General features: G+C 39.9%; 1 protein-coding gene across 1 annotated transcript; it reads left to right on the top strand.

The window, feature by feature from the left end:
• The first annotated feature begins 559 nt into the window (after positions 1–559).
• rpa1 (replication protein A1) lies at positions 560–26,154 on the top strand. Its single transcript, XM_061719598.1, has 17 exons — positions 560–692; positions 1,183–1,230; positions 1,766–1,844; positions 3,283–3,391; positions 3,502–3,590; positions 3,738–3,812; positions 4,997–5,105; positions 9,804–9,906; positions 10,039–10,107; positions 10,438–10,630; positions 11,389–11,525; positions 12,362–12,510; positions 18,447–18,576; positions 20,904–21,080; positions 21,584–21,691; positions 21,965–22,051; positions 25,434–26,154. Exons 1-17 carry the CDS (start codon positions 663–665, stop codon positions 25,536–25,538), a joined length of 1,797 nt encoding a protein of 598 aa, XP_061575582.1. The 5' UTR covers positions 560–662; the 3' UTR covers positions 25,539–26,154.
• Positions 26,155–26,721: the final 567 nt, after the last annotated feature.

Raw genomic sequence — 26,721 nt, 5'->3', positions numbered from 1 at the left:
ATTATTATTATTGCATAGCCGCGCAGATATCATAACAAATTGCTTTTTATTTGCACCATTATTAAGTAACTGAATCTCCTATCTCTCAATTTCCCCCTCTTTATCAGTAACCTATTACAAAAAAAAAAAAAAAAAAAAAAACTTGATGATTTGCTCATTGTCCCGCCTGGTGCCTAGAAAGAATGCGGGCAAGGGTGCCACATTCTGGGTCATTTGAACAAATATAATTATTTGTAAAGGGTTATAACTGTGACATGTTTCGGAGAGGTAGCATACAAAAATATATTATTATTATATTATATAAAACATTACAATTATAAACTACAATACAGGAGTGCATCTTTATTCCCGTGTCATTAAACGCATCTTTAAATGACGTCAGCAGCATTTGGCGCAACGGGACGTTCACTGATCTCCGGTCAGTTTACTGTGCGCATGAGTCGAGCAGACTCGTGCTAGCTACAGATGGAAAACTGCACTAAGATCAGCGGGCGGAAACGGAAACCAGCCACCAGTTTGACTGGACTCGCGCCTTGCCTAAAGCCTTTGGCGCCACAAACACAACTCGCTTGACAGTCTGAAGGTTTAACACTGTTGCCTCTCCAGCTATCTTGTCGCTAAAGTTCTGTATTTTGTAGTTAAATCGCTATTGTTTTGCAGCCATGACGAAACTTACAGAAGGCGCGATCGAGGTGAGCTTACTTTTATCAATTTACCTGTAAAAATACATGTTAAGACAAAAAAGAAAACAGTTAAAACTTCCTTTTGTATTAAGTAAGCTAGAGTAACTAGTTAGATTGATTTTTGAAAAAATAATGTCGTAATCTCCTTTAACTGAACGACTAAAACCCCAACCTTTATCATGATGTGGTTGTAGAAATTGTTAAAGCTTCTGTCGCATTATAATTGATAATGGAGTTTGTCATAGTCGAAATTGATGGTTGCATGAAAAAAATGCGTTTTTACCTTTTCAAAAGAAACGTTTGAAACAGCGAATATCTTAAACAATCGTGTTTACTTTTACAGGGATGTTTTAAATTGTTGTGTTTATGTTTAAAAACTATATTGTTATGCCTAAATTATGGTTCCGCGTTAAATCGACGCAGAGCCTACGCCGTAGGGTACGGCGTAGGCTCTGCGTTGGTGTGACGCGGAACCATAAATCAGCCTTTCCGTTTACAGGCTCTGGCCAGTGGTTCCGGTGGAAACGAGGCAGTGCTTCAGTTGGTGGTGAGTGACGATGGAAAACTGACATTACTAGAGTTTATATCACGTATTTAGTTGCTGTAGCATCATTTCATATACTTGGTTAGTTTCCCTTTTACCTTTGGGTGAAATATTAAGGCCATTATCCCTTTTGTTCAGGCCTCCTCCATCTTGTCTCCCCACACAGTTTATCAACAGTCACGTGACTTGCTCAGATTTGTGCTAACAACAGTTAAACAATGATATTAATTATGATATGATAAGATATTATTGGTGTAAAAGTTGCAAAGATATTTAAAAAAAAAAAAAGTACTTATCATGGCATCTTTACATTTTTAAAAGGCATGTAGTTCATTGAGGGTTGTGAGCAAACTGAATGCTTCTCATCACCTTCAAGGGAACAAAGCACTGCCTTGTCATCAAATGTTTACATGCAATAACAAATGTGTTTACAGGGTGGTGTATCGAATCTAACAAGCAGGAGACATTTTGAAAAACAGATTTTTTGTTTTTGTTTTGAATGAGTATTGAACACTTTCACATTTACATCACCTTTTAGAACATTCGCAAGATTGATGGAGGGAGTGGACTTGCTCGATTTCGGGTGATGATGAGTGATGGACGGCATACATTGTCCTGTAAGTGTTTTATTAAATGTTTCCTGTATCATATGATGGCCTTGTCCACCCTGGCCAAATCTCTATCTATTTATTTATTTATTTATTTATATATATATATATATTAATTCCAATGATTTAGAAATAGAATTGCATTAGTTATAAACTGAAAACTTTTATTTTTATTAACAAATGTATTTATTTTTCTCCTATAAAATGTTTAAATGAATATTTCACCAGAACAAGTCCAGATCTCATGTAGAAAGTATATGGTAAGCAGGAGAGGCAAATGTTTGATTGCATTAATGATTATAAGCAATAGAGGGTATGCATTGATGTCACTTCCCCAATGGACCACGCCCCCTCACTCACACTGAGTGGCAAAACATCAGCAAAAATGGCTGCAACTAGTAGGCAAAACTGGAAAAGACGGGATAACAGCCGATTATCGGCTTAAATTAAAGGCAGTTGGACTTGACAGTGACCCGTGAAGTTACCCGAAGAACCAGTGGTCCATGGACATTAATATTTGGCCACCAATCCAGTTTCCTGATATTTATATGTACTTAATTTCTACGCCGGGGAAATACACGAAGCAAAGCTTGAAGGCATACAAAAGTCTTGTTGGTGAAATTACAGTGACGAGGACACCGAACTTTATGATTTGATCGTTTAACATTAGATACCCAAAAATCCAACATTGCCTGATACAAAATGGGAACTGCTAATCCACGTTTCGGTGCCTGGAATCCAGTTGTTTCTGCGAATTGCAGCGATCCATTTGTCTCTCTTAAGGTTATTTTTCGTCAGTCTGTAAAACGATAACTCCGATTTCTTGCTAAATCTATGAATACAGTCGATCGCACAACAGCTCTTTCCCATTATAGATGTTTTCAAGTTGCTCAAACTGAAAGTCTACGCTGCTGCTCAGTCTTTCTGCCACTCAGTGGGCGTAACCCGCTGTGAAGTCCCATCTGGGACGTCATTTGCATTCCCTCTATTATTAATTTGATATAGCAGATGGTAAACCATCCCTTTTTGTCACGTAATCTTAGTTTTTCTGAACATCTGTCATTAAATTAAAGGTGTTTTCCAGTATTAAAGCAATTTTGGATACATTATTAGATGGTAAACATTTGTTTTGAGAGCAAAGGCCGAGAACTGCAACTTTTTTTTTGTCAGTTGGCAGTAAGTTGTGCTTAGTTTGGTGGTTGAATTGTACGAGGTTGCAGTCTGGGCACAGGAAGACTAGAAGGTTCTGAGAAGGTTTGTAAAATAGAAACAACTCTGATATATAAGAAGCACAGAAACAATTTCAATTTTTATAAAAAAAAAAAAAATTATTTGGCCAAAATTTAAGTCTCGTACATAAATATGAACAAAATATTAGAGCTCTTAAGCTGAAAGACCCTTTTCTGCACATCTGACTGTTATTTTTCCCTTTTCTACATGTTTTCAGCCTTCATGCTCTCCACCCAGCTGAACTGCATGGCTGAAGAAAACGTCTTGGCCCAAAACTGCATCTGTGTTCTCAAGAGGCATGTGACTAATGTGCTGAAGGATGGAAGGTATGAACGTTTTTGGAGTAATTTATAAGAAATATACAGTATTGTGATCATTTTGGAAAGCTAAACTTGAATAAATATAAAATGTACAATAAAGTTGTGTTCTTATTCAGACGAGTCGTAATCATTTTGGAAATTGAAGTCATCAAGTCTGCTGATGAAGTTGGAAATAGAATAGGAGACCCTACTCCGTTCACCGAGGGTAAGACTTTGAATAGACAATGATGGTAGTAGAGCACTGCTCACAGACTGTGTATGAAGTGGGGCTGACATTTAAAGATGAATAAACTGCACATAATGGTCCGTAGTTTTGCTGCAGTCCAGGAATGATGTGAAGTTTTCCTTGCAGGTCAAAGTAAAGGCCCACAATCAGCTCCAGCCCCTGAAATCAGACCTCCACTGCAAACTCAAAATAGAAATGAAGGTGAGTACAAGCCTTTACCGTATCAAACACGGTTGGAGGTAAGAGCACACATGTTGGGTGGCAAAATATTTCAAATGTAATTAATAAATGACCACAAGATGGCAGCATTTGTCTTTTACTGGTGGTAATTTGGGTGAACCACAGATTTACAATTTTGACAGATTTACTAAGAGATCTTTTAATTTTTAGCTTCCACAAACCTTTTGAGTGTTTTGGTTTGTTTTTTACCCTGCAGTGTTACTGATGGTCTGAATTCTCACCAGCCATCGGCCTTCCTGTCAGTCTGAGGCATCATAGACATCTCTGAGCCGGGTCGATGCAGGCCTGATTTTTATGACGGTCTTTACAATGATCTTTGGGCATATTGAATAGATAAGGGAACTAGTTTAGATCAGCTCATTAAGGAAATCGATTTGTTTTTTTCCCCCCTGTTTTTAAATGTTGGGTGTTCCTTTCGAAGATGAGCAGAAGATTATAGTATTGTAAATAAACTGGAGCGGGAGAGGCGTGAAATCTAGCCGTCAGAATAGTTTTGCTGTCTTCTTGCGTGCGTCATGGCAGGTATTCAGCCCTCTAATCTGCCATGTGGGAACTCAGGTTGTGGCAACCTCCCTCCTCATCAGCACAGTCATTGTTCATTTCTGTGTGTGTGCTTCTTGATCTTGGGGCTTAATTACCAGAAGTGCAGTAGTTGGAAAAGTGGGAGGACTTAAGTGGACACTTTGAACTCTAATCCTCCGCGTGAGACGCACACAAATCAAATGTGCAGTGCTTGTTCAAACGGAAAATCTCAAATTCAGGCAGCACTGCTCTGCAGGGGAAGAGCAGCTTCAGTTTGTTATGGCATTTTGCACTTTGCCCTGATTTTTGTAAAATGTGAATCATATTTCTCACCAAAATGCTGAATCGCACATTTACAGTAACTGGGTTTAATAACATTTTTCTCTCCTGTTTGACACTCTCCTGCTGGCAAGACTGAAATCAGAAGTGGCAAATTTACTTTAAGTCGAAAGGCTTTTCTTTGATGCATCTTCCTTCGTGTTGTGATAATTACAGCGATCAAGCAGTTGCAATGCAAAGAAATTGGATTTTGGTCATTTGTGTCTGATGAATAATGCAGAAGCCTCTTTTGGTTCCTCTTCATCAGTGCACTTCATAGATCTCTCTCTATGTTCCTCTATCAGTGAGCAGAGGTTTCAACATTGGGAAGAAAGCTCCATCTGCTCTGCCCAATACTCCGGGGGGCAGCTCCAAAGTTGTGCCCATTGCCAGCCTCAACCCTTATCAGTCTAAGTGAGTATGTTTTGTTTTTTTTTCTCGTTTTTTTTTTTTAGGCATCAGGAAATACTGAAAAAGAGAAAACACTGCACATTGGCTTCACATATGGGAGGATTTTACTTATGACATAAATTACAGGTTCTTAGATTTCAATTTGGGGGAGTCTCTGAATTTAGGACAATTTTTTGATAAGCTTAAACTGTTTATGTTAAGTATTAATTAAATTGAGCTATCTAAGAAAAAAAACATGTACACACTTTAATGAATAGTGTCCTTTTCGTGGCATCTGGTGACACCCACCGCTGCTTTACTCCATCCTCTAGCTGAGTCAGTGCCCAGCAGGGAGACTGCAGGTAAAAAGAGCTGCATTTTGAGCGAATCAGAATCAAATGTACTGCTGCATGTTTTAATGGATGTGGAGGTTATTAAGATTTCAGCTTCATCGTTGCACTTGTGTTGAGGAACATGATGTTGATTTGGATCATTAAACAGGCAATGCTCTCTGACAAATAAATGGAACGTCAACATAATCAGAATAATGTTTACAAAGGTCAAATGACTAGTCCCTACTCGGCTCTATTCAGCTCAGCTCGACTCAACTTGGCCAAGTTTTTTTTCCATAACAATTCAGCACCTGGAGCAGAAGTTGGCGGTTGGAGCGAAGCTGCTGTGACGTATTTGAATGTGTGATCTAAACGAAGAAGACAACAACACTAAAGATGTAGAACATGGAGGAGATGATAGATGTGCTGCTGGGTCTGTGACTTGTGTTCGATATCAAGTTAAAAAACTAGAGTGAGAGAAGCTTCAAGCAGCAACGCTTTAATCTTTTTTTAGTTTGTCTCGGCTAGGGCTGAACGATTAATTGCATTTGCGATAATATCGCAATGTGATAAAACAAGATTTTCTAACAGCAAAGGCTGCGATTTGACCAGTCACGTGATCTGGTCACGTGACTGCGACTGGGCAGAGCGGGAAGAGCAGAGCCGGCAGGGAAAAAAAGTCAACACTGCCGCGTAACCTAAATCTACCATGGCCTCAGTGTTAGGGCTCGGCCGGTCGGGGCTTTATAAATGTATTAAATATATGAGCGAGGAGCTGCGCGCGGCGAAGAGCCGGGCGCGTGCCGGCGGACTGTGAAGCCTGATTTATGGTTCCGCGTTACATCGACGCAGAGCTTACGCCGTAGGCTCTGCGTCGATGTAACGCGGAACCATAAATCAGCCTAAGTCGCGCTGTGAGCCACACCTGCAGCTCATCAGGAGGAGAGCTTAAAGAGCGGGGCTCCCTGTGATTTTTTTTTTTTAGTTATTTGTGAAGAAGTTTTGAGTTCCCTGTGGGAGTGTTTTTTTTTTTTTGTGTTTTTCTATTAAACTACGCCTCGTTTTGGCTAAAGTTTAACCTGGTTTGGTGTCGTGGGATTGGGTTCAGAGAACGACCCATAACACTCGTGTGTACAGACGTGTGTAGACATGTTAAAGAGGTAAAGCCACAGATTTGTTTTCTTTATTGTTGTAATCTGTGCTTTAAAGGTGACCTATTATGGCATTTAATGTATATTTTAAACAGGCCTTGAATGTCTTAAAAACAATCTAAAGCTTGTTTTTTCTACATAAATCATAAATCCAGCCTGTGGGCCCTGTCACTAGTTTTACCGCTTCTAACCTCTTTTTCTGCGCCTCATTTTTAGGGAAGGGGGGGGTATGATAATGAGGCTCTGTGCTGATTGGCTCCCTGAATGACGTGTAGCAGGGGAGGAGCATAAACCTGCTCCGCCAGAGCAGCCCGAGCCTGTAAATTATCACAACACTGAATTTTCACAAATGGAAACTTTATTGTTAAAAAAATAAAATATGAGTTGTATATAAATAACATTTATGCACTATTTAAGCCGGATCTACCCGGCGGATGCTGAACGCTGGCCCCGGAGCCACGCCAGGCGCCCGGGAGCAGCGCTGCTGGAGCAGTGCGCATCACCGCGGCTTTAACGGGGGAATCTGACCGGTTCCGACCGGCCGGGACCGCAGGAACCGGCCTGGACTGGTAGCAGGGACTCCCGGGGACCGACCAGCGGAATTTCAGCCGGATCTGCCCGGCGGATGCTGCGCGACGGGCGCCGCAACCCCAAGGCGGGCGCACAGATCCGCTCCGGAGCGCATCCGCGGCGCATCGTCCGTTACCGGTGATCAAACCGACAGATTTGCCTGCAAATCTCAGAGGGTGAAGCTGGTCCAGCCTGGGACAGACCCCCGAGGGCCCAGCTCCCAAACCACCCGGGAACCTGGATGATTTAACCCGGATCCGCTCCGCCGCGGCGCCGCGTCCGACTGGCTGAAGGAAGCGCCGCTCGAGCCTGTGTAGAGAGCTGGTTGTGGGCGTGGTTTCAGCAGCGGAGGCTGAACCTATGGAAATCTGCTCCTGTCGTTACGTAACGACGGGAGCAGATTCTAATCGGCTCAAAAAAAAAACCACGTGACACTGGGGGACTCTGTCCGGCGGGGGTCAGAGACCTTGCAGAAATTCATGGTATTTTATCTCCCCTGTGCTGGCAGGGTGAGGGGAGACCACTTTATACATGTTAAAACAAGAAAAAACGTGTTTTTCATAATAGGTCCCCTTTAAATACTGTAAATATGACATTGTTTATTATAAAACGGACTGATTTATTGCTTGTGTAGTTGAAAAATATATGACAACAGGATCTTGAAATAATAATCGCATATGAAATCGCAATATTGAGGAAAAAAATCGCAATTAGATTATTTTCAAAAATCGTTCAGCCTAGTCTCAGCGCTGCTGAAATGTCCGTTGGTAGCCGCGAGCAGCTATGAATCAAACCTCCTGGTAGATCTTATCGTTCCTTATCGCCCGTCTGGATTCCTTTTTAATTCTCTCCTCAGCCACAAGGTTTATGAACATCTGCGCCTCACAGTTGGATCACGAAACATATTTTTGCGCTGCCATTGCCTGTTGAATAAAATGAACAAGAAGTCGCTCTTTCGCTGATTTCCTCCTCCTGACTCTGATGTCTGACTTCCAACCCCCCGACCAATCGGTGACCTGTAGTGTGATGATGTCAGATACAGCCGACTCAGCAGCTTAGAACCTCGGCAGAGTAGTTACAGAAAAGTATCTACTCGGCACGTTAGACCCCTAGTGGGAAAGCGTCAAAACGAGTGGAGGTGAGCCGAGTATGTACTGGTGCAAAAATGCCATAATATTGCTAGTTTGTTCCTCTTTCTTTTGTTGATTCCCTTTTCTCTAATCTCCACGGCACCAACAGTAGGCCTTGCTAAAGTGTTCTCATGCACAATTTGTGCTCCTTTATTTTGACCTATTCTATTAAGTATGTTTTAAGTCCATTTGTTAAAATGTTTTTCTTAATCTGCTGTAACACAAGCACCACCTTATTTCAGATGAAAAGTAATCTTACACAGATTTTCCTAGGAAAAATTGTTTTTCACAAAAAGTATGACAAGCCCTGATTTACAAATCCCAGCTAAAGATTTGTTTTGTTGCTGAAGATGCAGCTCTTAGACCTCATCTGTTGCTCCAGCAATAGGAGATGACTTATCGACAACCTCATCAATCTTTACTTGCATTACGTATATCGTGACACCAATCCAGTGATTCCAACAATAACAGGTTTAGTCTCTTTCAGTCGTGGTGCAGAACATACCCATGTCAGGCGAAAATAGTCTCCTGCCAGTCGGTGAGGAGTATGCTGCTTACATGAAGTAACCAAAACACGGTCTGCTTTCTATGTGGATGTATCCCTGGGTGTCCAGCCCTGATGATGCATGAGGCCCTTTAATCCATGCAAATTTAACTTGTCTGCACATACAATATGCAGTGGAGAGATGATGCAATGGCAGCCCGTGCGTCTAACTTTTTACAGATTGGAGAGTGAGTGGAGCGAGGGTGCTGGAAGTCAGTCCATTTAGCAGCATTTTTCCATTTCCATATTCTGCACCACTGCTTATTTTGGCTGAATGATATTATGTTGCTGTAAATGTGAAAGGGAATCTCCCCCATTATTGGCTATACATTTGCAAGACTCGGTGAAAGGACATGCAATAGCTGCAATCTGGCAGTTTTTACTTTCATCCTTCTTCGAGGGACCACATCATCGAAATGCCCTGCAGTATATATTTTTTTTTACTTTAATTTATTTGTTTTTTTTTGTTGTGCAGAATACGAGATCTCTTGTCTCATATAAAAGACAAACTTGTAGGACTTGTGAAGACAAATCAGTTGGGATTTACATGTTACGAACAGTTGCCTTGCATCCTGGGCGCTGGGTGTTACTGACACGCCTTCATCATGCCATAACAACAATGAACTACCAATTTCCTCTTGGTTACTACACAATTTAGCTCCATACCCTGAAATAGTACATTCTTCTTGTGTGTCCTAATGTAAGATTTCATTGGAAAGCTCAAGCTTTATAGCTGCAATATGCTTAGCTGATGCTCGACCTGAAAAGTGGAAAATTCCCCACCTTTTGACAAAAGCAATGTAGTTTTATCACCCCAGCGCATTCATGGGGATCTCTGGAAAGTTCAACCATGCTTCCCATTCTGCTACACTTCCAACATATCAACAATTTGTCCACAAATACTCTCTTTATCTTGGAACATATTTTCCCTTTTAAGAACCTGATTAGTAATTTTTAATTGAAATGCAGAAGGCTAACTTGCGTTTGTCTAATAGGTGGACAATCCGTGCACGAATCACCAACAAGAGTTCCATTCGCACGTGGAGCAACTCCCGGGGTGATGGCAAACTCTTCTCCATGGAGATCGTAGATGAGAGTGTGCGTATTTTGTCATACTTTTCCTTTTTATCTCTTGCTCTGAAATTCACCCCAAGATAATTTTGCGTTTGAAATCTTGCACTTTCTCTGACCCTGCTTTTCATATTATCCAATTATGAACCTCTATTACAGGGAGAAATCAGAGTGACTGGTTTCAACCAGGAAGTTGACAAGTTCTTCACTCTCATTGAGGTTGGCAAGGTGAGATTTTCCTCCAGATAATGATTCAGTATGTCCTAATTATCTGCCAAAGCGGCCTTTCACCATGTTGTTTAAGACAGATTTGGCAGCACGCTGCTCTGTCAACCGCTGCCAGGACTTTGTGAGGTAAAACCACAGAGACTTTGAGTGAGTCATCTGGCTGCACCAAACCCATACAATAAGCAGCTTATGATCATCTGCCAGCCTTTGTTGATCCCCCCCCCATACCCCCATGCTGTCTGAACTTCCATCTTGTTTGCACTATTCAGTCAGGTGAAAAGCTCCCCAGATTTCTGATTAACATGCAGTTCATCCATCTGTTCGAGCCAGGTCTACTACATCTCCAAGGGCTCCTTAAAGATCGCCAACAAGCAGTACACATCATTGAAGAATGACTATGAGATGACGCTCAACGGAGAGTCCTCCATCATCCCCTGTGACGACAGCAGTGACGTTCCCATGATGCAATGTGACTTTGTCTCCATTGGTGACTTGGAGAGCAGAGAGAAAGATGCCGTTGTTGGTAAGAAGTTGATGATGAACTTAAGACCATCAAGATGTTTTCACAACAGTTTATTGTTCTCCTCTTTGGCACAAGTTGGTCAAAACCGTTCAACAGACACGTACAACTTCCCAGTGTCTATTTCTAGATTGGTTACTGCAGAGAATTCATTTACAGCATCCTTTCAGTGCAGAGGGGTTTAAATGTGATTCAGAAGTGATTGCAACAGCTCTGCTACAGAGCTCATCTCCGGTCAGTGAGGGGGAAAAAAAAAAGAAAAAAGAGCCATCTGTAAACCCACACTTGCGGTTATAACGTGCTCATATTGGATTCAATTCATGCATGTAATATGTGATTCGTGTGCTCAGATGAGATATTTGTAATTCATGTTTTGCAAATTGTAATTTGTCTGCCTAGAGTTTGTAACTCTGTATGAAATTATCATAATAAGCAAAAACTTAACTTTTCCACTTCACTCCTGTTCTGATTCTGTAGGAAACCCTCTCTGTTTGTAGGGAGTTGAGATTCAGAGCATGAGGGGTTTCAGTTTTATTTCCAGTTGTATTTATATAGTGTTAATCCAGTCCAACAAAAGATCATTTTTAGGAAGCTTAACATAATTGAAGAACCTAACAATTTGTCTTATGGAGAACATTATGTCCAGCGTGTGATGCAGGCCGTGTGTCTGTAATAAGACTGTAAACAGAATCATTTTGGCCGTGGACGGATTAATGAATTGTCATCGGCGATGCGTGACACTGATTTGTTTTTCATTACAGATGTGATTGGTGTGTGCAAGAGTGTGGACGAGCTGACCCGCCTCACCACCAAGACCAACCGTGAAGTTTCTAAGAGGACACTAAGTCTGATGGACATGTCTGGGAAGTTGGTTTCTGTCACGCTGTGGGGAGAGGAGGTAAACCCAGACTTCAGATAGTCCCTGAAATTCGTAGTGGAGGAGAGGCGATGTGTCTGGTGCTTTTCAGTGGGCGTAGACTTAATATGAGCCGTACATTGCTTAAAGTGATTATGTTATTTTTACTTGATTTATTACTTTAAGTGACTAAAATCAACTAAACCCAGATCACACATTCAAGGTGCAAACTGAATGACAAGAGTGTCTTTCATACAGAAGAGTGATACATGTGACAAATTAGAGTCGGTATTCTTGCGAGACTTCCATCAGACTGATCATTACGGTGGTAAATTATCTCATTTAGGCCATTTGTTGGGACTTCTCTCACGATCCCACTATAAAAATGCAAGGGAATCCATTTGTTGACCAAAGTATGTCCGACACCGGCGTATTTATTCATTGTTTAAGCTGATTGCTAGCTCTTGGCTTCTTCTGCTGCCTCCAGGTTGAATCCTGGAGTTGTGGAGCACACAGTCCTTTTACCGTCTTTCAAATATCCTGCATGTGAAAGCATGAAAAAACTCCCGCACTACAATTCTTCCCCTCCTGACAAGAAACAGTGTTCCCTTTGTATTTGTTTGACAGATGCATTTCTGGTGGGATGAAATGAAATGCATGAGATGTTTGGTTTATGTACAACAGTGGCGAGGCCAAACAGCGTTTGGAGGGATAGCTGCCACCTGTACGAGGGCTTTTAGATCTTTCTCCCCTCCTTTTTATAAAAAAAAAAATGATATACATAATAGTCATATGTACTGTGTGGTCAGTATTGATAAGCAAATTAGAAAAAAGTGCTTTGCTGAAAGAACATCCAAGTGTTTCTTTGCATATTGCAGGCAGAAAAGTTTGATGGCTCTGGACAGCCTATTCTTGCCATTAAGGGTGCCAAGCTGTCAGACTTCGGAGGCCGGTCGCTGTCGGCATCCTTCAGCAGCACCGTGATGATCAACCCGGATATCCCTGAGGCATATAAACTCAGAGGCTGGTAAGTGAGCCTGGCATCCATTCATGGTACACTGCTTAAATATTACTCATATTCTTCCAATTGTAAACAGACCGTATGTAGCAAACAAGGCATACACTTAATGCCAGGAGTCTTTCTTTCTTTCCTTTCACCCAAGAGGACGTCATTCTCATTGTGAGCAGTTAGTACTGTTGAAATCGAAGAACTCATAGGATATAAATGGCAGGTTTCCATTTCCCCAAGTTGCGAGGATGCATGCTTTGATTTTAATTATTAAGATTAGCTTTCCCCTATTATCTACAGTGTGGGGGTGCATCAATGAAGCATTAAATATAAATGGAAATCACAGTTAATCTGAGGAAATGCGGTTTTTACCCTAATAGCCTTTCCAAATGAAATCAAATCCAAACTCATCTTTGTGTGATTGCGTCGTTAGTATTGTTTACTTTCTCTTGTGTATGTCTGTGTGTGTTTGTGCTTTGGCTCGGTGGTTTACACCACCGTCACACACTGACTGATCAGTCCTCTTTATAGATCCTTCGTAAGCAGGCTCAGTCTGATCCCCGATGACATGAACGCAAATGTCAGAGTTGTAAGTGGAGTTCCAATCAGCTTCATTGAACGTCCGTCACAGTTTTGAGTCTTCTCTGCAGCAGTGGATGAAAGACAACAGTTCTGATTAGATATGTGCAGCCTGATGATAATTTATTCTAATTTAAAACATTTTTATTGAATCTACCACAATAACAGAACTATAAGCTGCTGTTACAGATGGATATCTATTATTCATTTCATTTATTTATGAAGTGGTGGTGTGTGAAGTACTTGCGTATAGTGGATGTCTTACCTGCATCAGAGGATGGTCACAGTGTTTGTGCAATCATGGAATAAAGTCAGTTGGTGATTGTGGCTAACATCTACCCAGACTGAGGGTCATAGAGAAGTTACATTTTCACCATCTAAATGAACTTGAATCTCTTAAAACCTCATACTGATTGTTGTGAGATTATTATACACTTGCTCAGAGATGGAAAATTCTTAAGTTCACTGTAGGGCTGGGCGATATATCGAGATTTTAATATATATCGATATATTTTCAAACACGATATGGTACGAGACAATATCGTTTATATCGATTTTTTACATTTTTATTTTTTTTTTATATAGCTTATTTTGTGACAAATTGACTTGAATGATTTATTTGAGATTTGCACAAATGTTTTGTTATTTGTACAACTGTCAACCTCAGTGGAAAAGTCTGCCTGTTACTGTCTACTCTACATTGTAATTGTTATGCAGGAAAGGGATATTTGTTTTATTTTATTCAAGAAGTATTTTTATTCTATATATGCAGACAGTTTATTATTATTTCATTTGTTCTATACATTTTGATATTGTGCAGACCTCTGTTAATAAAGGAACCTGTGTGACATTTGGCACGAGGCTTTCTATTAAAACTGACTGTTTTTTTAAGGGTTTGCCTCAGAAAAAAATGAAGCTAACAGAGATGCTATGCTATAATGCTTTGGGGGAAACCCCAATTAAGGCACAGAAAAAATATCGGGATATATATCGAGTATCGCCATTTAGCTAGAAAATATCGAGATATGACTTTTGGTCCATATCGCCCAGCCCTAGTTCACTGTATGTTTTTATTTACCTGAGATTCTTGGTTTGTAGAGATTTTGTGCCGTCCTTGTGTTCTCTTGGGTTTAATCACTGTTTGTTCACCACAACATGTTTCATTTAATCAGTTGGATTTAATGAGTTGAATCAATTTTTGTGGTTTACCTTACTGCAAAACAGGTGTTGCTCTTCCATGAAGATATTGGTAGCAGGACTCTGGTCCAGCAAGCTTACAGACATCCATTAATGAACAGTTTACATTCACAAATGGAAGAAGGCCAAACCTGACTCATTACTCTTAATCCAAATCAATCTGTTTGGGAACTGCAGCCTAGACAAAATCATTATGTAGCATGCTGGAGAGCTGTAGCACAGCTGTGGAAAAAAGATGGAGAGTGTGTTCCTTGACGTATTTGTTCTTGTTTTGAGACTACCTCACAACAGGCATATCCAGTTAATCACTTTTCAACATGTGGACTGCTAGCTGTTAAATACATGGTGTGTGTCTGTGTGTGTTGGTCTTAAATTTGGATCTCAAGATGGTTACTTGTCCTTTTTTATTTCTTTTTAAATAATCAGTTTCAATTCTGAAAACAGAACAAGGGAGCTAATCAGTTATAGTAATGCTTGGTCTTTGCATATACGTTTTTAGAATTAAACACTGAATTGCAAAGTATTCGTCCTTCAACTTTACAACGAAGGCTACTACGACATCAGTGCCCGAATACTGCGATGGCATGTCAACTTGATTGTGTTTTGGTGCAGACTTTGGGGTTATTCTTAAATGAATAGTCTATCCTTGGTGGGCTCAAACTCATGCAGAGTATGTGCAGCACTTGATAGTGTGCTTATATTAAAAGCTGAGCAGTTGCTCTTTAATGACTTGCTAATTATCCTTTATAGGAGCAAAATAGCTTTAATTTCCTTTTAATAAGAATTCTGTGCTGTATCTATCTTAGACACACATCAATACACGATAGGTCAGTTGCCCCTCTTTGTGATTATTTTACAAAGATCTACATGTTAATCAGACTGTGCAAATGCAGTTGACCATTAGGTGGCAACAGCACATTTAGCGATGGCAAAGCTGTGTTTCTCCATGCTGGCAGACAGGGCAGTCGCTTCTTTCGATCACACCTCGTCAGGTTTATCCTCAGTCCTTGATGCAGTCAACCCCAGACATTCACCATTATCTTATTTAGTTCAAGCTGACATTTTCTCTGTCTTCATTATCATGACTGGATTGCTTCCTCTTGCATCGACGTGGCACAGAGTAGAGCAGTAATAAGCTTTCTGGCGGTCCAGTCAACACTACCTCTTCTCATTGCATTATTTTATTTTTTGTTGCTGTTTTGACAACATGTTTCACAGTTCTGTAATTAAATGATTACTGGCTTAATAACAGAATTATGAGCTGGCTTAAATTACTAACAAACTTAATGCATGAATTAAACCACCATCTGGTTATGGTGAAGAATTATTTGTTTTTAAAAACATGCTCACTTTGTCACAGCCCCATGTAAAGCTGGACTGGGAAAGCCAACTATCTTCTGCAGCTGTGTGTTTATGCTCATTTGAACTGGACATCTGCAATCAGGTCAATGTTTTAGTCTACAATTGATGAGACTTGGAACTGTTGCAAACATCTGGGTGTCTGATACCATAGAACACTTTCCCAGAGGTCTTCTGTTGATGTTTGGTGTCAATTTCATTTGTATGTGTTTTTAATCTATAATTATGGCTAGTTGCAGCAAGTCATATATTTGACGACTTGTCACTTACTATGGATGAAGCTGCTAACATGTTAATGCCACATGGAGTAACCATATTTGCAGTGTTTGCCAGTCAGCTCAGGCATGAGAGTCTTAGCCCGGAGCTGCTCACTGAGACTGTTGCCCTCATCCCTTCATGCCTCTTCCATCTACATGTGTCTGCTCCTGTACTGTCCAACTTTGTTGGCGAACTGACATTTGACATTTGTTTTTGGCATGAACGTGCATGTGTCTGCAGACCTTCAGTCCGCAACTCATTTGTTTCACTGAATCTCCTCTGCTCTAAGCTGGAACGTGCCTACTCTTGTTCACTGTCACTTTTTCTGCTAAACTATTTCATCCTCTTTTTTTATTTTATCTCTTTGTCACGATCAGTATTTTTCCACAATTTGTATCAACTCTTTGCACCTTGGTGTCTAGGATTTAAAAAAAAAACAAAAGAAAACAAAAAAAAAACTTGAGGTTCACACATAATATTGTCATGTTGAGCATTTTGACTTTTTTGGTATGTCAAATCAAATGTGTTGCCATGTGAAAAATTAGATTTTTCAAGTCATTGCAGCTATATTACTAATTGTTCCTCTTTTCTTGCATCTGTCTGCTGAGATCTTGAGTTGTGACGGTACTTGGCATGTCCATGTTGTTTGAGATTTTATCAAAGCTTTTGACTAGGTACAGGGGCAATTAAAGGAAATGTGTAGGTACAGTAGTGAGGGAATCGGTGTCACTGGAAAGAATTGCTCACACTTGTCAGAAGTGTAAAAGCAGCATGCCTGTGTGTTGCTCTGGCCATAGTCTGAATGGTAAATGAGGGATATTTTCAATTAGTCTTGCCTCTAGGAACCAGGCATCCTCTCCCCACATTTACAACCTAACTTCCCTACTGCGTGCCATTCTGCCTCGTGCAACATCAGTAAGCTCTGTTGATCTGACCATTTCAAACCGTTTTATTTTTCATCAGTAACTACAATAACTCTCACCCTGTCTTTGTTTTCTTCCTGCCTTGATCTCTCTTTTCTCCCTCCCATTTTCTATCTCATATCACTGAGATCACGGATGAAAATGGCTTTCTGATATCACCGTAACATTGCTCACCCTGGCCAGCTCATCTGTCCCTCTGTTTTTGTTCTATTTCACATGCCTCTTAACCTACCCTACTCTTAGATGAGCCCTCTTTGCTTTGACAAACATGCGCTGAATTTCTTTACAGAAAATATTTATATTCCTCTAAATCCAAATATTCTCTGTACCTGCTTTGGTTCGGATTGTTAAAATGGATCATGCTGCAGTCCTTAAAATGGTCTATTATGCCAGTTTCAAGGGAGATTTTTAAATAATTATCTATATTCAACTATCTATATTCAATTATCTTGAATATTGACTGTGAAATTTGCAGCAATCAGTTAGTGGAAAAGCAGTGCCAGGAATATTGTTTTGAATAACTTGGATCAAACAGTTTTTTTTTCAGTCTTTGGCGTTTTTGTGAAGAGGAGGTTGTGTTGAGAGTTGTTTCAGTTGGTTGCACTTCTCGGTTTATTCCACTAGATGTCACTACTTTCTTCACGCTGGACTTTTAAAAGGAAATGTTTGTTGACATTGGTCCACACTGTATTTGGCCTTGTACACGGGAAGAAAGTGAAGAAGCATCACACATCGAATGAACTGAAGGTTCTGGACTTAAAATAGAATGTAGTGTAAAATTATGAATTTCTTTTTTCATCCTTTTATTTTGTTGGAAACTTGTAAACGCTTGTTGCTTTTCTATGGTATTCATTTTGAATTGGATGATATTTTAAAAATATGGGAAAAAATTATTGGAGGATCACTTTCACACGATAAAAATGAAGTGGCAAGGCAAGTTTATTTCTATAGCACAGTTCAACAACAAGGTGATTCAAAGTGCTTTACAAAGACATGAAAACATACATAAAAAGCATGATTTTAAAATTTAAGCAAAAAAAGGAATAAGTAATATTTTAAATACCGATTCTATTTTTCTAAGTTTTGGAACTGCAGATTTAGAGCTTTATTCAAATGCAGCTGAGATTGGTGAGTCTCCACCCTGGACTGGATACACTGAATGTTTCAGCTGATCTGAGGCTTTCTGGGAGTTTGTTCCAGAAATGTAGAGCATGGAAGCCGAATGCAGCTTCTAGATGTCTGGTTCTGACTGGGAACTGATCAAAAATGGTTTAAAATGACCTGGGGGTCTGGAGGATTCATTCTGGGTCAGGAAGTCACTGATTTATCTTAGTCCTGGACCACTCAGAGGTGTATAGACCAACATCAGAACTGATTAGCTAATTAACATTTTAGCTAGTTAAACATCAGATTTAAGTGTCTTTTTCCTCTTTGTCTTAGGTTTGTGTGTTTATTAAAAAAAAAAGAAAAAAAAATCTTTAGACTTCAGGACGGTTTGCTCTGGTTTGGGAAAAACAATGCAGCAAAGGGTGCTTTTTAAGATCTTTAACAATTTTCCAAAGAATTCTTAAACTGCAATTCCTTTACTGTACCAGGAATCAAATCAACGGTGACTGGTATTGATTTTATTTTACGCAGGTACGACAAGGAAGGCCACGCTATGGACGGACAGTCTCTGACAGAGTTGAAAGGGGGCAGCGGGGGAGGAAACACCAACTGGAAGACTCTGGCTGATGTTAAAAATGAGCATCTGGGACACGGAGACAAGGTACACACATGCACAGCTTTGTCCTGACACACTTGAACATTAACAATATGGTAAAGTCAGATCTGTTATTATTCAAGGATGAATCTTTGGAAGAGGAAATTCAAGGACATGTTGAAGGACCACCTTTGAATCCTAAACAGATATGAAAGGTCCTGTAGTCATGCAGCATTTGTTCTTGTAGACCAAAGGCACATGCTGCAGGTCAATAAAGCGTTCTTCACTGCAGCTCCCACACCTCCCTAACCCCAGCTTTGCTATAGAAACGTTTTTAGCTTAATGTCAGTGTGATGAATCTTTATAATCAAAACCTCCTAAAACCACTGCACCACCAGGTATGCGTCCTTTAAATGTGACCCCACTAACATTCCTTTGTAATACCACTGCTCATTAATCCCTCTGCATCGCTGCTGTTCCTTCAGTTTTGCTGTATGTTCTCAGTGAAAGTCACATTTATCTTGGGTATTGATTATGAAGATTACATTGGCCCTATTCTTTGCCCCTTGTAATGAAATGACTGCCCTCACATAAGTAAAGTAATACATTTTCTTTAATTTCCCACCATTTTTCCATTCACACTCTTGAAGTAAATGGTGCTCACAGAAGTGTAGAAATTGTCTAGAGCTGACAATATGACCTGTGCCGAGATCTTAACTAGTGTAATTTAACATCATTTAACATGCACTGCACACTAGTAATCATCACAGTGTGATAAAAATATTCCATCAAGACGTGGGAAATTAGCAGATGAAAGCAGTTACGATGAGCACAAGAACCTTTTCTCACATACTCTAGGTGGGGAATGTCTCAACTGCTTTAGTGTACTACATCATGTAAATAAATGCATTGATTCTACAGGAGTAGGAGTTTTGTTTAAGCAACAGTTTGGTAAAAACTGACTTATTTTTTAATGTGAAATTTCATATTTTCTTTTCAGTGCTGTACTTCTCATTTGCCTGGGGCTGCAAGTGATCCTGTCATTTCTTGCGCCCTAATAATTCTGCCTTGTGCCCCAAGCTGCATGACTTCCAGTGGCAGACAAAACATTTCTTATTGTCTCGCTCTGTTTTCGTTCAGTGTACTTTAGCTATTCTGTAATCTGTTGGGAGACGGTGCAGCTTTTCTTTCCTTTATCCCCTTAAATTCCAGTCTACAAATCCTGACCGTTGGCCCGTTTCAGGTTAAATTCTGAAAGTTTTATCCATGTGATATGGAAGCCTTTGCTGCTCCTCAGCATGTCATGTGATGAGGAGCAGTACTGATAAAGGGGGCTTAGCCGAGGCTGTCCTCAAACAATGACGCATCCCCATCAGAGACAGCATGGGCCTCGAGCTTCCTTAAGACCGCACCAGCCGAAAGCTTTTCCAATTAAGTCTTTGTGTCACTAGTTTGAGTGTCCACGTTGCTGCCGTGCCCTCTCAGACGATGACTGGTCACCTTTCTCTTGTAGGCTTGACACATTTGTGTGAGCCGTCTGACAGATGTAACAAAAATGCGCTCGTCCGCTTTACGCCGGTCAGTCACACACTAATTAGATGACACTACTTGGTTGGTTGAACCTCATAAAAAGGCTGCAGAAGTTGATGCCTGACTCCCCCCCCCGTAGGTGTTTAAGGAGCTTTTTTGTTTATTGAAATGGACCAGGACTGTCAGCTTTCCTACAATGAAAGCTAATTGTGTCCTGAAGCATTTCACTTATCTGCAACATGCAGCATGTGAAGGGACGTGGAAGATTTGGGATTGTCCTTTAGTGATGTGTATTCTGTTTGTTTTTTTATTTTTAATTGTGTTCAAGCTATTGTTGAGCAAATAAGTGGACATTTTAAGGGCATTTGAAAAAAATATTATGACTCAAATATGGTAGGGCCACACCCTGAGCAGTCACGATAGTCTTTTTTTTTTTTTTTTTGTATATTTTACATATAAGCCTATTTATTGTTTTCCAGATCTGCAAGGGTTTGAAAAATGTTTGCGACGTTATCAGCCTGATGTTTGGAGCAACAAAGATCCATTATTTATAAAACAAATATAATGCCACTTAGTCGTTATACATCTAAATGCTTTATTGTTTTCACTGCAGCACATTTAAAACTTCAGGGTTCATCTATTTCTGTTTAAATATGGATTTGTGGTCATTGTTTGTCCTTAAATTTTTTTTATCTGAATAAGACCTTTATACAGTTTGGTCAACGTACAGTTTTGTTGACATGTTTAACAGGCAACGCAAATGACATGAGAGCAAGAGGACTGAGTGTAAATAAAATGTAAATTTGACTGAGAATGTGATAAACTTCAGATTATATCATTTTTGCCTATCTCTCCCTTTTTAGGCGGACTACTACACCTGCATAGGTACCATCGTATATCTGCGCAAAGAGAATTGCCTTTACCAGGCCTGTCCAAGCCAAGACTGCAACAAAAAAGTGGTTGACCAGCATAATGGCATGTACCGCTGTGAGAAGTGTGATAAAGAGTTTCCCAACTTCAAGCACCGCCTCATTCTCTCCGTAAGTGGCTCAGCATTGGTTTTCCTAATGCCTCTGACATTTTATCTTTAGCTGTTTTATATTCTCAACCCCCCAGTCCTTTCTGTACTCTATTTCTAAAAGATTTTTCTGTCTCTTAGACATCTTTTTGTGTTCTCAAACTGAACCACTACTCCCATGGGTTTTTTATCGTCTGACCACTTGACCTCAAAGTGCTCTTTGCAGCTGAATTCAGACTTGATCAAGGCCCGTTTGACTGTGACACTTTGTACTGTGGACACATTTTAGATCGTCTTTATGCCTGGTTATAGCTGTGTTGGGTTTTGTTCCCGCTCCTCATACAGGGCAGTTGAGGAAAAGTGTATCATACATAAAGCCATTCCTCAGCTGTACAAAGATTTAAAATAAACAAAAAACTAAGATTCACAACACTAAAGAGGAGACTCATCGACACTATTGATGCATTCACATTTTCTTTCAATGTGCCGTTGACTTTATTTCCCCTGTTTCATGTCATTCGCCAGGCCAACATTGCAGATTATCAGGACAATCAGTGGGTGACTTGCTTCCAGGAGAGTGCGGAGGCCATCCTGGGTCAGAATGCAGCTTACCTGGGGCAGCTCAAGGACTCGGTGAGATCCTCTCTCCAGAATATAGTAGTTGCCTCAGGAAACGAGCAAGACGGGAGCTAAACTTCAAGCTTTGTTTTTGCCAGATGTGTTCGCATATGTATTTCTGAGACACATCCTGTTTTTTTTTTTTTTCTCCCCTTCCAGGCATACTAAATAAATCACAGCAGTTGTTTTTAGAATCCAGCTGTCAGATATTTGATTTTGAAGAAGTTTTTTTTCTAAACAAGCGTTCGATTTAAAGAAAAAAAACCTGATTTTTGTGTTTGAATACAGAATGAGACTGCGTTTGATGAGATTTTCCAGCAAGCCAACTTCAACACTTTTGTCTTCCGCAACCGAGTGAAGCTGGAAACGTATAATGTAAGTAAAGTGGGAATAGTAATGTAATAAGTGGCAAAATGCCCTGATACAAATGTACAGAGAGAGGCCTGTCACTGCACTTGTTTGAGGGAACAAGAGGAAGAGATGAGGATGGGATGAGCTTGCTTCAAATCTCAAACATTTATTGAGTTCTTTTTATATTCAATCCTTGTTATCTGCTTTAAATGTTTTCACACAGTAACAAAATGACCTGCCTTTCATTTTCACTGTCAGCCCCACTTAAAAAAAAAAAAAAAAAAAAAGCCACCTAAAAAAAAAACAACTTTTTCCTAAGATACTGCTAATTTTCAGTTGTTCAGTGAAGGATGCACACACAGCTTGGCTGCGGTCACTCTTTCCTGTAGGCCACACAGATAGAGGTTTGTTTTGTGGGAATGCATAAAAGAATTGATTGGGATTGGGACTCTGAGCAGGAAGTCTGGAGCCGAGCCAGCGGCAGCATCCGCCTTCAGCACACAGAAGAGGCCACTGTGTCTGTCACAGTCAGCTCAGCATCTTAACTGCCAGTGGCTCCGCTACAAGCATATATTGGCCTCATATTCCCTCAGCATAGACACCTGCAGACCCCTGCAGTTTTCCCTCTCTCCCAACACTACAAGTCTGCCATTGTACCGTACATTTGCACGTCGTCATGTGTACAGTGCTGTTTAGGCTGCATGCGGTTTAAACTTTGACGGAATTACATTGATCTCATTAAGACTTTTGTTGTAATCTTTGGTTGTAGTGCCAGTGAATTGTTAAAACACACATGAGCACATTTAAATCTGGATATCAAGTTTATACAAAACATACTCTGGTGCAATTCAGAATTTGTTGAAATCAGTTAGTACCTTGTAAGAAGATTGATTGTCAGAAATTTATAGTAAGTAATAGATTATCGTAAATGCTTTCCGTCATTTACATTAAACTTGAGGACAGTGGAAGAAATAGTTGTTTTTAGTGCCAACTTGAAAAGAAAAAAAAATCCCCCAAACCCAGCTCTTTTGCCCACTTTCTCACTTTTAGAACAATAGTGTTTTTTTTTTTTCCTCAACTGCTTACAGTTAAAGAAATGTTCATTTCCATAACTGCATACGGCTTATACCCTCATTCCTCGCCATATAACATAGAGGATCTCTTCCTCTAGTTATTACTGGTAATAACATTACCTCCATATCAGGATTGATCGTATTATCCCACCGAGCAGTCAACATCGCAGTCGTTGCATTTCCTGGATGTAGGAAAGCGCACAATCACAAACCCTGCTTCATAATTTGTTTGGTTTTACATCCAAAACCCCCTAGGTTTGTAAACATTAATTCTCAGTTTGACTGAGTGCAGAGATGTTGTCTGTGTTCTATAAGATGTAGTATTGAATATGAATGCATATACCTTGGCCAGGCGGTGGAATAGTTTTGTTTTTAGCAGACTGATGTGCACCTTTACAGGCTGATTGATACGGCTTGCTTAAACTGGAGATCATTTTATGATTCATCAGCTCTTGCAGGGACAGAGATGTCACTTTTGTTTACCACTATATTCCATCATAGACATCTAAGATTTCTCTTCCTTGTTTATAATACAACTTCAGCGCAAAGGTATCTAGCTTTCAAACAGCTTAAAGTTATTCGATCAAATGACAAATTGTTCTCAGTTTTCTTATAATATATACACATGCATACAAATACACACGTGTGTGTGTGTGTGTGTGTGTGTGTGTGTGTGTGTGTGTGTGTGTGTGTGTGTGTGTGTGTGTGTGTGTGTGTGTGTGTGTGTGTGTGTGTGTGTGTGTGTGTGTGTGTGTGTGTGTGTGTGTGTGTGTGTGTGTGTGTGTGTGTGTGTGTGTGTGTGTGTGTACAGTGGTGGACAGTAACGGAGTAAATTTACTTGAGTACTGTACTTAAGTACATATCCAGAGGATTTGTACTTTACTTGAGTATTAGATTTCTTTGGTACTTATTACTCTTACTTGAATACATTTCCAAGACAAATATTTTTACTTTTACTCGAGTAAATTTCTAGGAAGGCTGAAAAGTACTCGTTACTTTCAGGTCTGCTCTTTTTTCTTCTTCCCTAAAATCCTATTGGACACAAGCTGTTTTTGTCAAAGGAGGAGACCTATCACAGTGCACGCTCTCCACTGGGATGTACGTAAAGCGGAAATACGTCAAGCCTCCTCAAAACGAGACCGCCAAAGTAGCCTGCGTTTCTCAAGACAGAGCCGCAACAATGGCTACGCCTGCGTCAGGAGAAGAAAGACAATCCGCTGAGTCGTCTGAGTCTGATAATGAGCCGGACTCGGAGCAGGGACTTTCACAAAATCCTTTGCCGTATCTTAACTCAATGTTTGAGTTCGACCGAGTAAAAAACGAGGGCACAGACAAACCACAGACATTTATTTTCAAATGTTTATTGTGTCTGCCGAAGCAGAACTACCTCTCTGCTTTCAACAACTCAACATCGAATTTGAAGAAACAAGAGTTAAAAGATCCTTAAATTAATTTAGAAAAAATATAGTAATTTACTGATGTGGAAAATAAGAAATTTACTCTTACTCTTACTCTTTCTTTTACTTAAAGTAAATTTAAAAGCATTTACTTTTGGATACTTAAGTACCTTTTAAAAGCAAGTACTTTTCTACTCTTACTCGAGTAATATTTTGACTGAGCTACTTTTACTTGTAACGGAGTAAATTTTGACCAGTAGTATTTGTACTCTTACTCAAGTACTGGGGTCGAGTACTCTGTCCACCTCTGTGTGTGTATATATATATATATATATATATATATATATATATATATAAAAAAAAAATAATGTGTGTGTGTGTACATACATACATACATACATACATATGTGTGTGTATGCATACACTAGTTACATTTAACTGTGTAGACAAATCCAGAGGAAGGTGGTCTACATTTCACCCACTTCTGCAGCACAGAATTAATGGGGACAAATTGTGTGTAGCATCTGCTTAAATGCGGGGATGAATGGCCACCAGAGAAATGACCTGCCCACACCTTGACAGCTGTAGAGGTGGCGATGGCTGTAAAAGCGAGATGCCAGCACAACTTGAATACCATATCCTAATACGGCAGGATGGAAGATGCTTGCATCTTTCTACTGTTGCCAATAAATTATACACGACCGTTTCATAATAGTGACTAATACAATCTTGCGTTTTATTTGTTCACCATTTGCATATCCTTTTAGTCCAGCAGCATGGGGGTAATATGAACCTCAATGACCATTTGTTGTTGTGCGTGTGTGTTAATTTTCCCACCAGTAGGAAACGGGGGAACTGTGTTTCTCTAATTATAGCTGCACGGTGAAAGATATCAATTCATGACAGGCATGGATTTTCTCATTCTTTGTCTGATAGGATGAATCCAGGATTAAGGCTACCGTGATGGACGTGAAGCCCGTCGACCACAAAGACTACAGTAAAAGGCTCATCGTGAACATAAGGAAACTGGCCGTCCAGTAACAACCTTGTGTTTAGTGATCTTTAGTTCTTGTACAGTCAGCAGACCGCTCTTTATATTACTCTTATTGCTAATAAAGCATTTATAATTTAGTTATTCCTGTGTGTGTGTGTGAGAGATCCATTAAAGTGACTGATTTTCTTCTGTTTTTTTTTTTTTCGGTGTCCTAATTGTAAAGTTTTCTCCTGAACTTTTTTGTTATTTGAGCAAATGTGCCAGTAAGCCATGAATGAAATCATCTTTGTGCATGTCTTTAGCCAGACTTATTTTTGTGCATCTACTCTGGTCTTGTGGGGGCGGTGGCTGCTTAAAGCAGGCGACCAGCACTTTAAAAAAAACCACACATTCTTTTCACCCTCTGATGCACTCTCAAAATGCTTGGCCTGGACCTGCACATCCCTGATAAGGACATTTATTCTTCCTGTTTATTTTTCTTTTGGCTCCATTTCTTATGTACTTGTAAACATAAGTACATGATGCAGGAGTGCAGACCTAATGGGAAATGCACTGTACCCTTAGATGATGCTGTTGATACTTGCCTTTCACAACACTTGCAGTTTTTTGTTCTTTTCCTTTTGAGATATTCAACTGTAAAAATAAACATATTTGTGAACAAGGTATTGTCTATTTTGTGTTTGCCTGAAATTCTATCAAATGTGCGTTTATATTAATTGAAGTACATGAGTAATAGGAAAGCTTGCAGCATCCTATCCTGTGCTTGCGTAATTAAACGTGTAGCCTTTTGAAAGGAAGTGCAGAAGATTTATTCTAGGGGAGGCACACAAAGCTCTCTATCCTAAGATTTTGCTCAGATGTGCAACAGACTCCCTGCAAACTTGACTTTCATGTTCTATTAAAGCAGAACATCAGTGAGGTTGCACCTTCCCATTTTTCTTGCGATAACATCTCGTTTCTGCTGAGCGCCGCATCTGTTGCCTACAGTGCACTGAGATGGATTAGACCTGTCTTAAACTGGTAAGTAAAGGTAAGTTTCACTTTTTATTTTTTTATTTTGGGCAAGTCAAACTTGGCAACATGGATTTTGTTTGCCTTTTTTTTTTTTTTTTTACATTTTTTTTTATTTAGTGTATCAAAATGACTTCCTTGGGCTTGCTGTGTGTACAACATTTTAATAGCGCAAGTCTGATATAGTATCAGATTCTGTCAACGGGTGCCAAAAATGGT

This window comes from Cololabis saira, chromosome 4, assembly GCF_033807715.1.
Source record: "Cololabis saira isolate AMF1-May2022 chromosome 4, fColSai1.1, whole genome shotgun sequence".
In the NCBI taxonomy this organism is placed as follows: Eukaryota; Metazoa; Chordata; class Actinopteri; order Beloniformes; family Belonidae; genus Cololabis; species Cololabis saira.
Note: the sequence above shows the minus strand (reverse complement) of the source record. Positions and strands in the feature narration are given on the sequence as shown.

What these genes read in the sequence shown, in the direction of transcription:
- rpa1 (XM_061719598.1), top strand. Translation starts at nt 663, where the DNA reads ATGACGAAACTTACAGAAGGCGCGATCGAG. An exon ending in AACTCAAAATAGAAATGAAG is followed by an intron (nt 3,813 to 4,996) that starts GTGAGTACAAGC and finishes TTCCTCTATCAG; the next exon opens with TGAGCAGAGGTTTCAACATT. An exon ending in AGAGAAAGATGCCGTTGTTG is followed by an intron (nt 10,631 to 11,388) that starts GTAAGAAGTTGA and finishes TTTTCATTACAG; the next exon opens with ATGTGATTGGTGTGTGCAAG.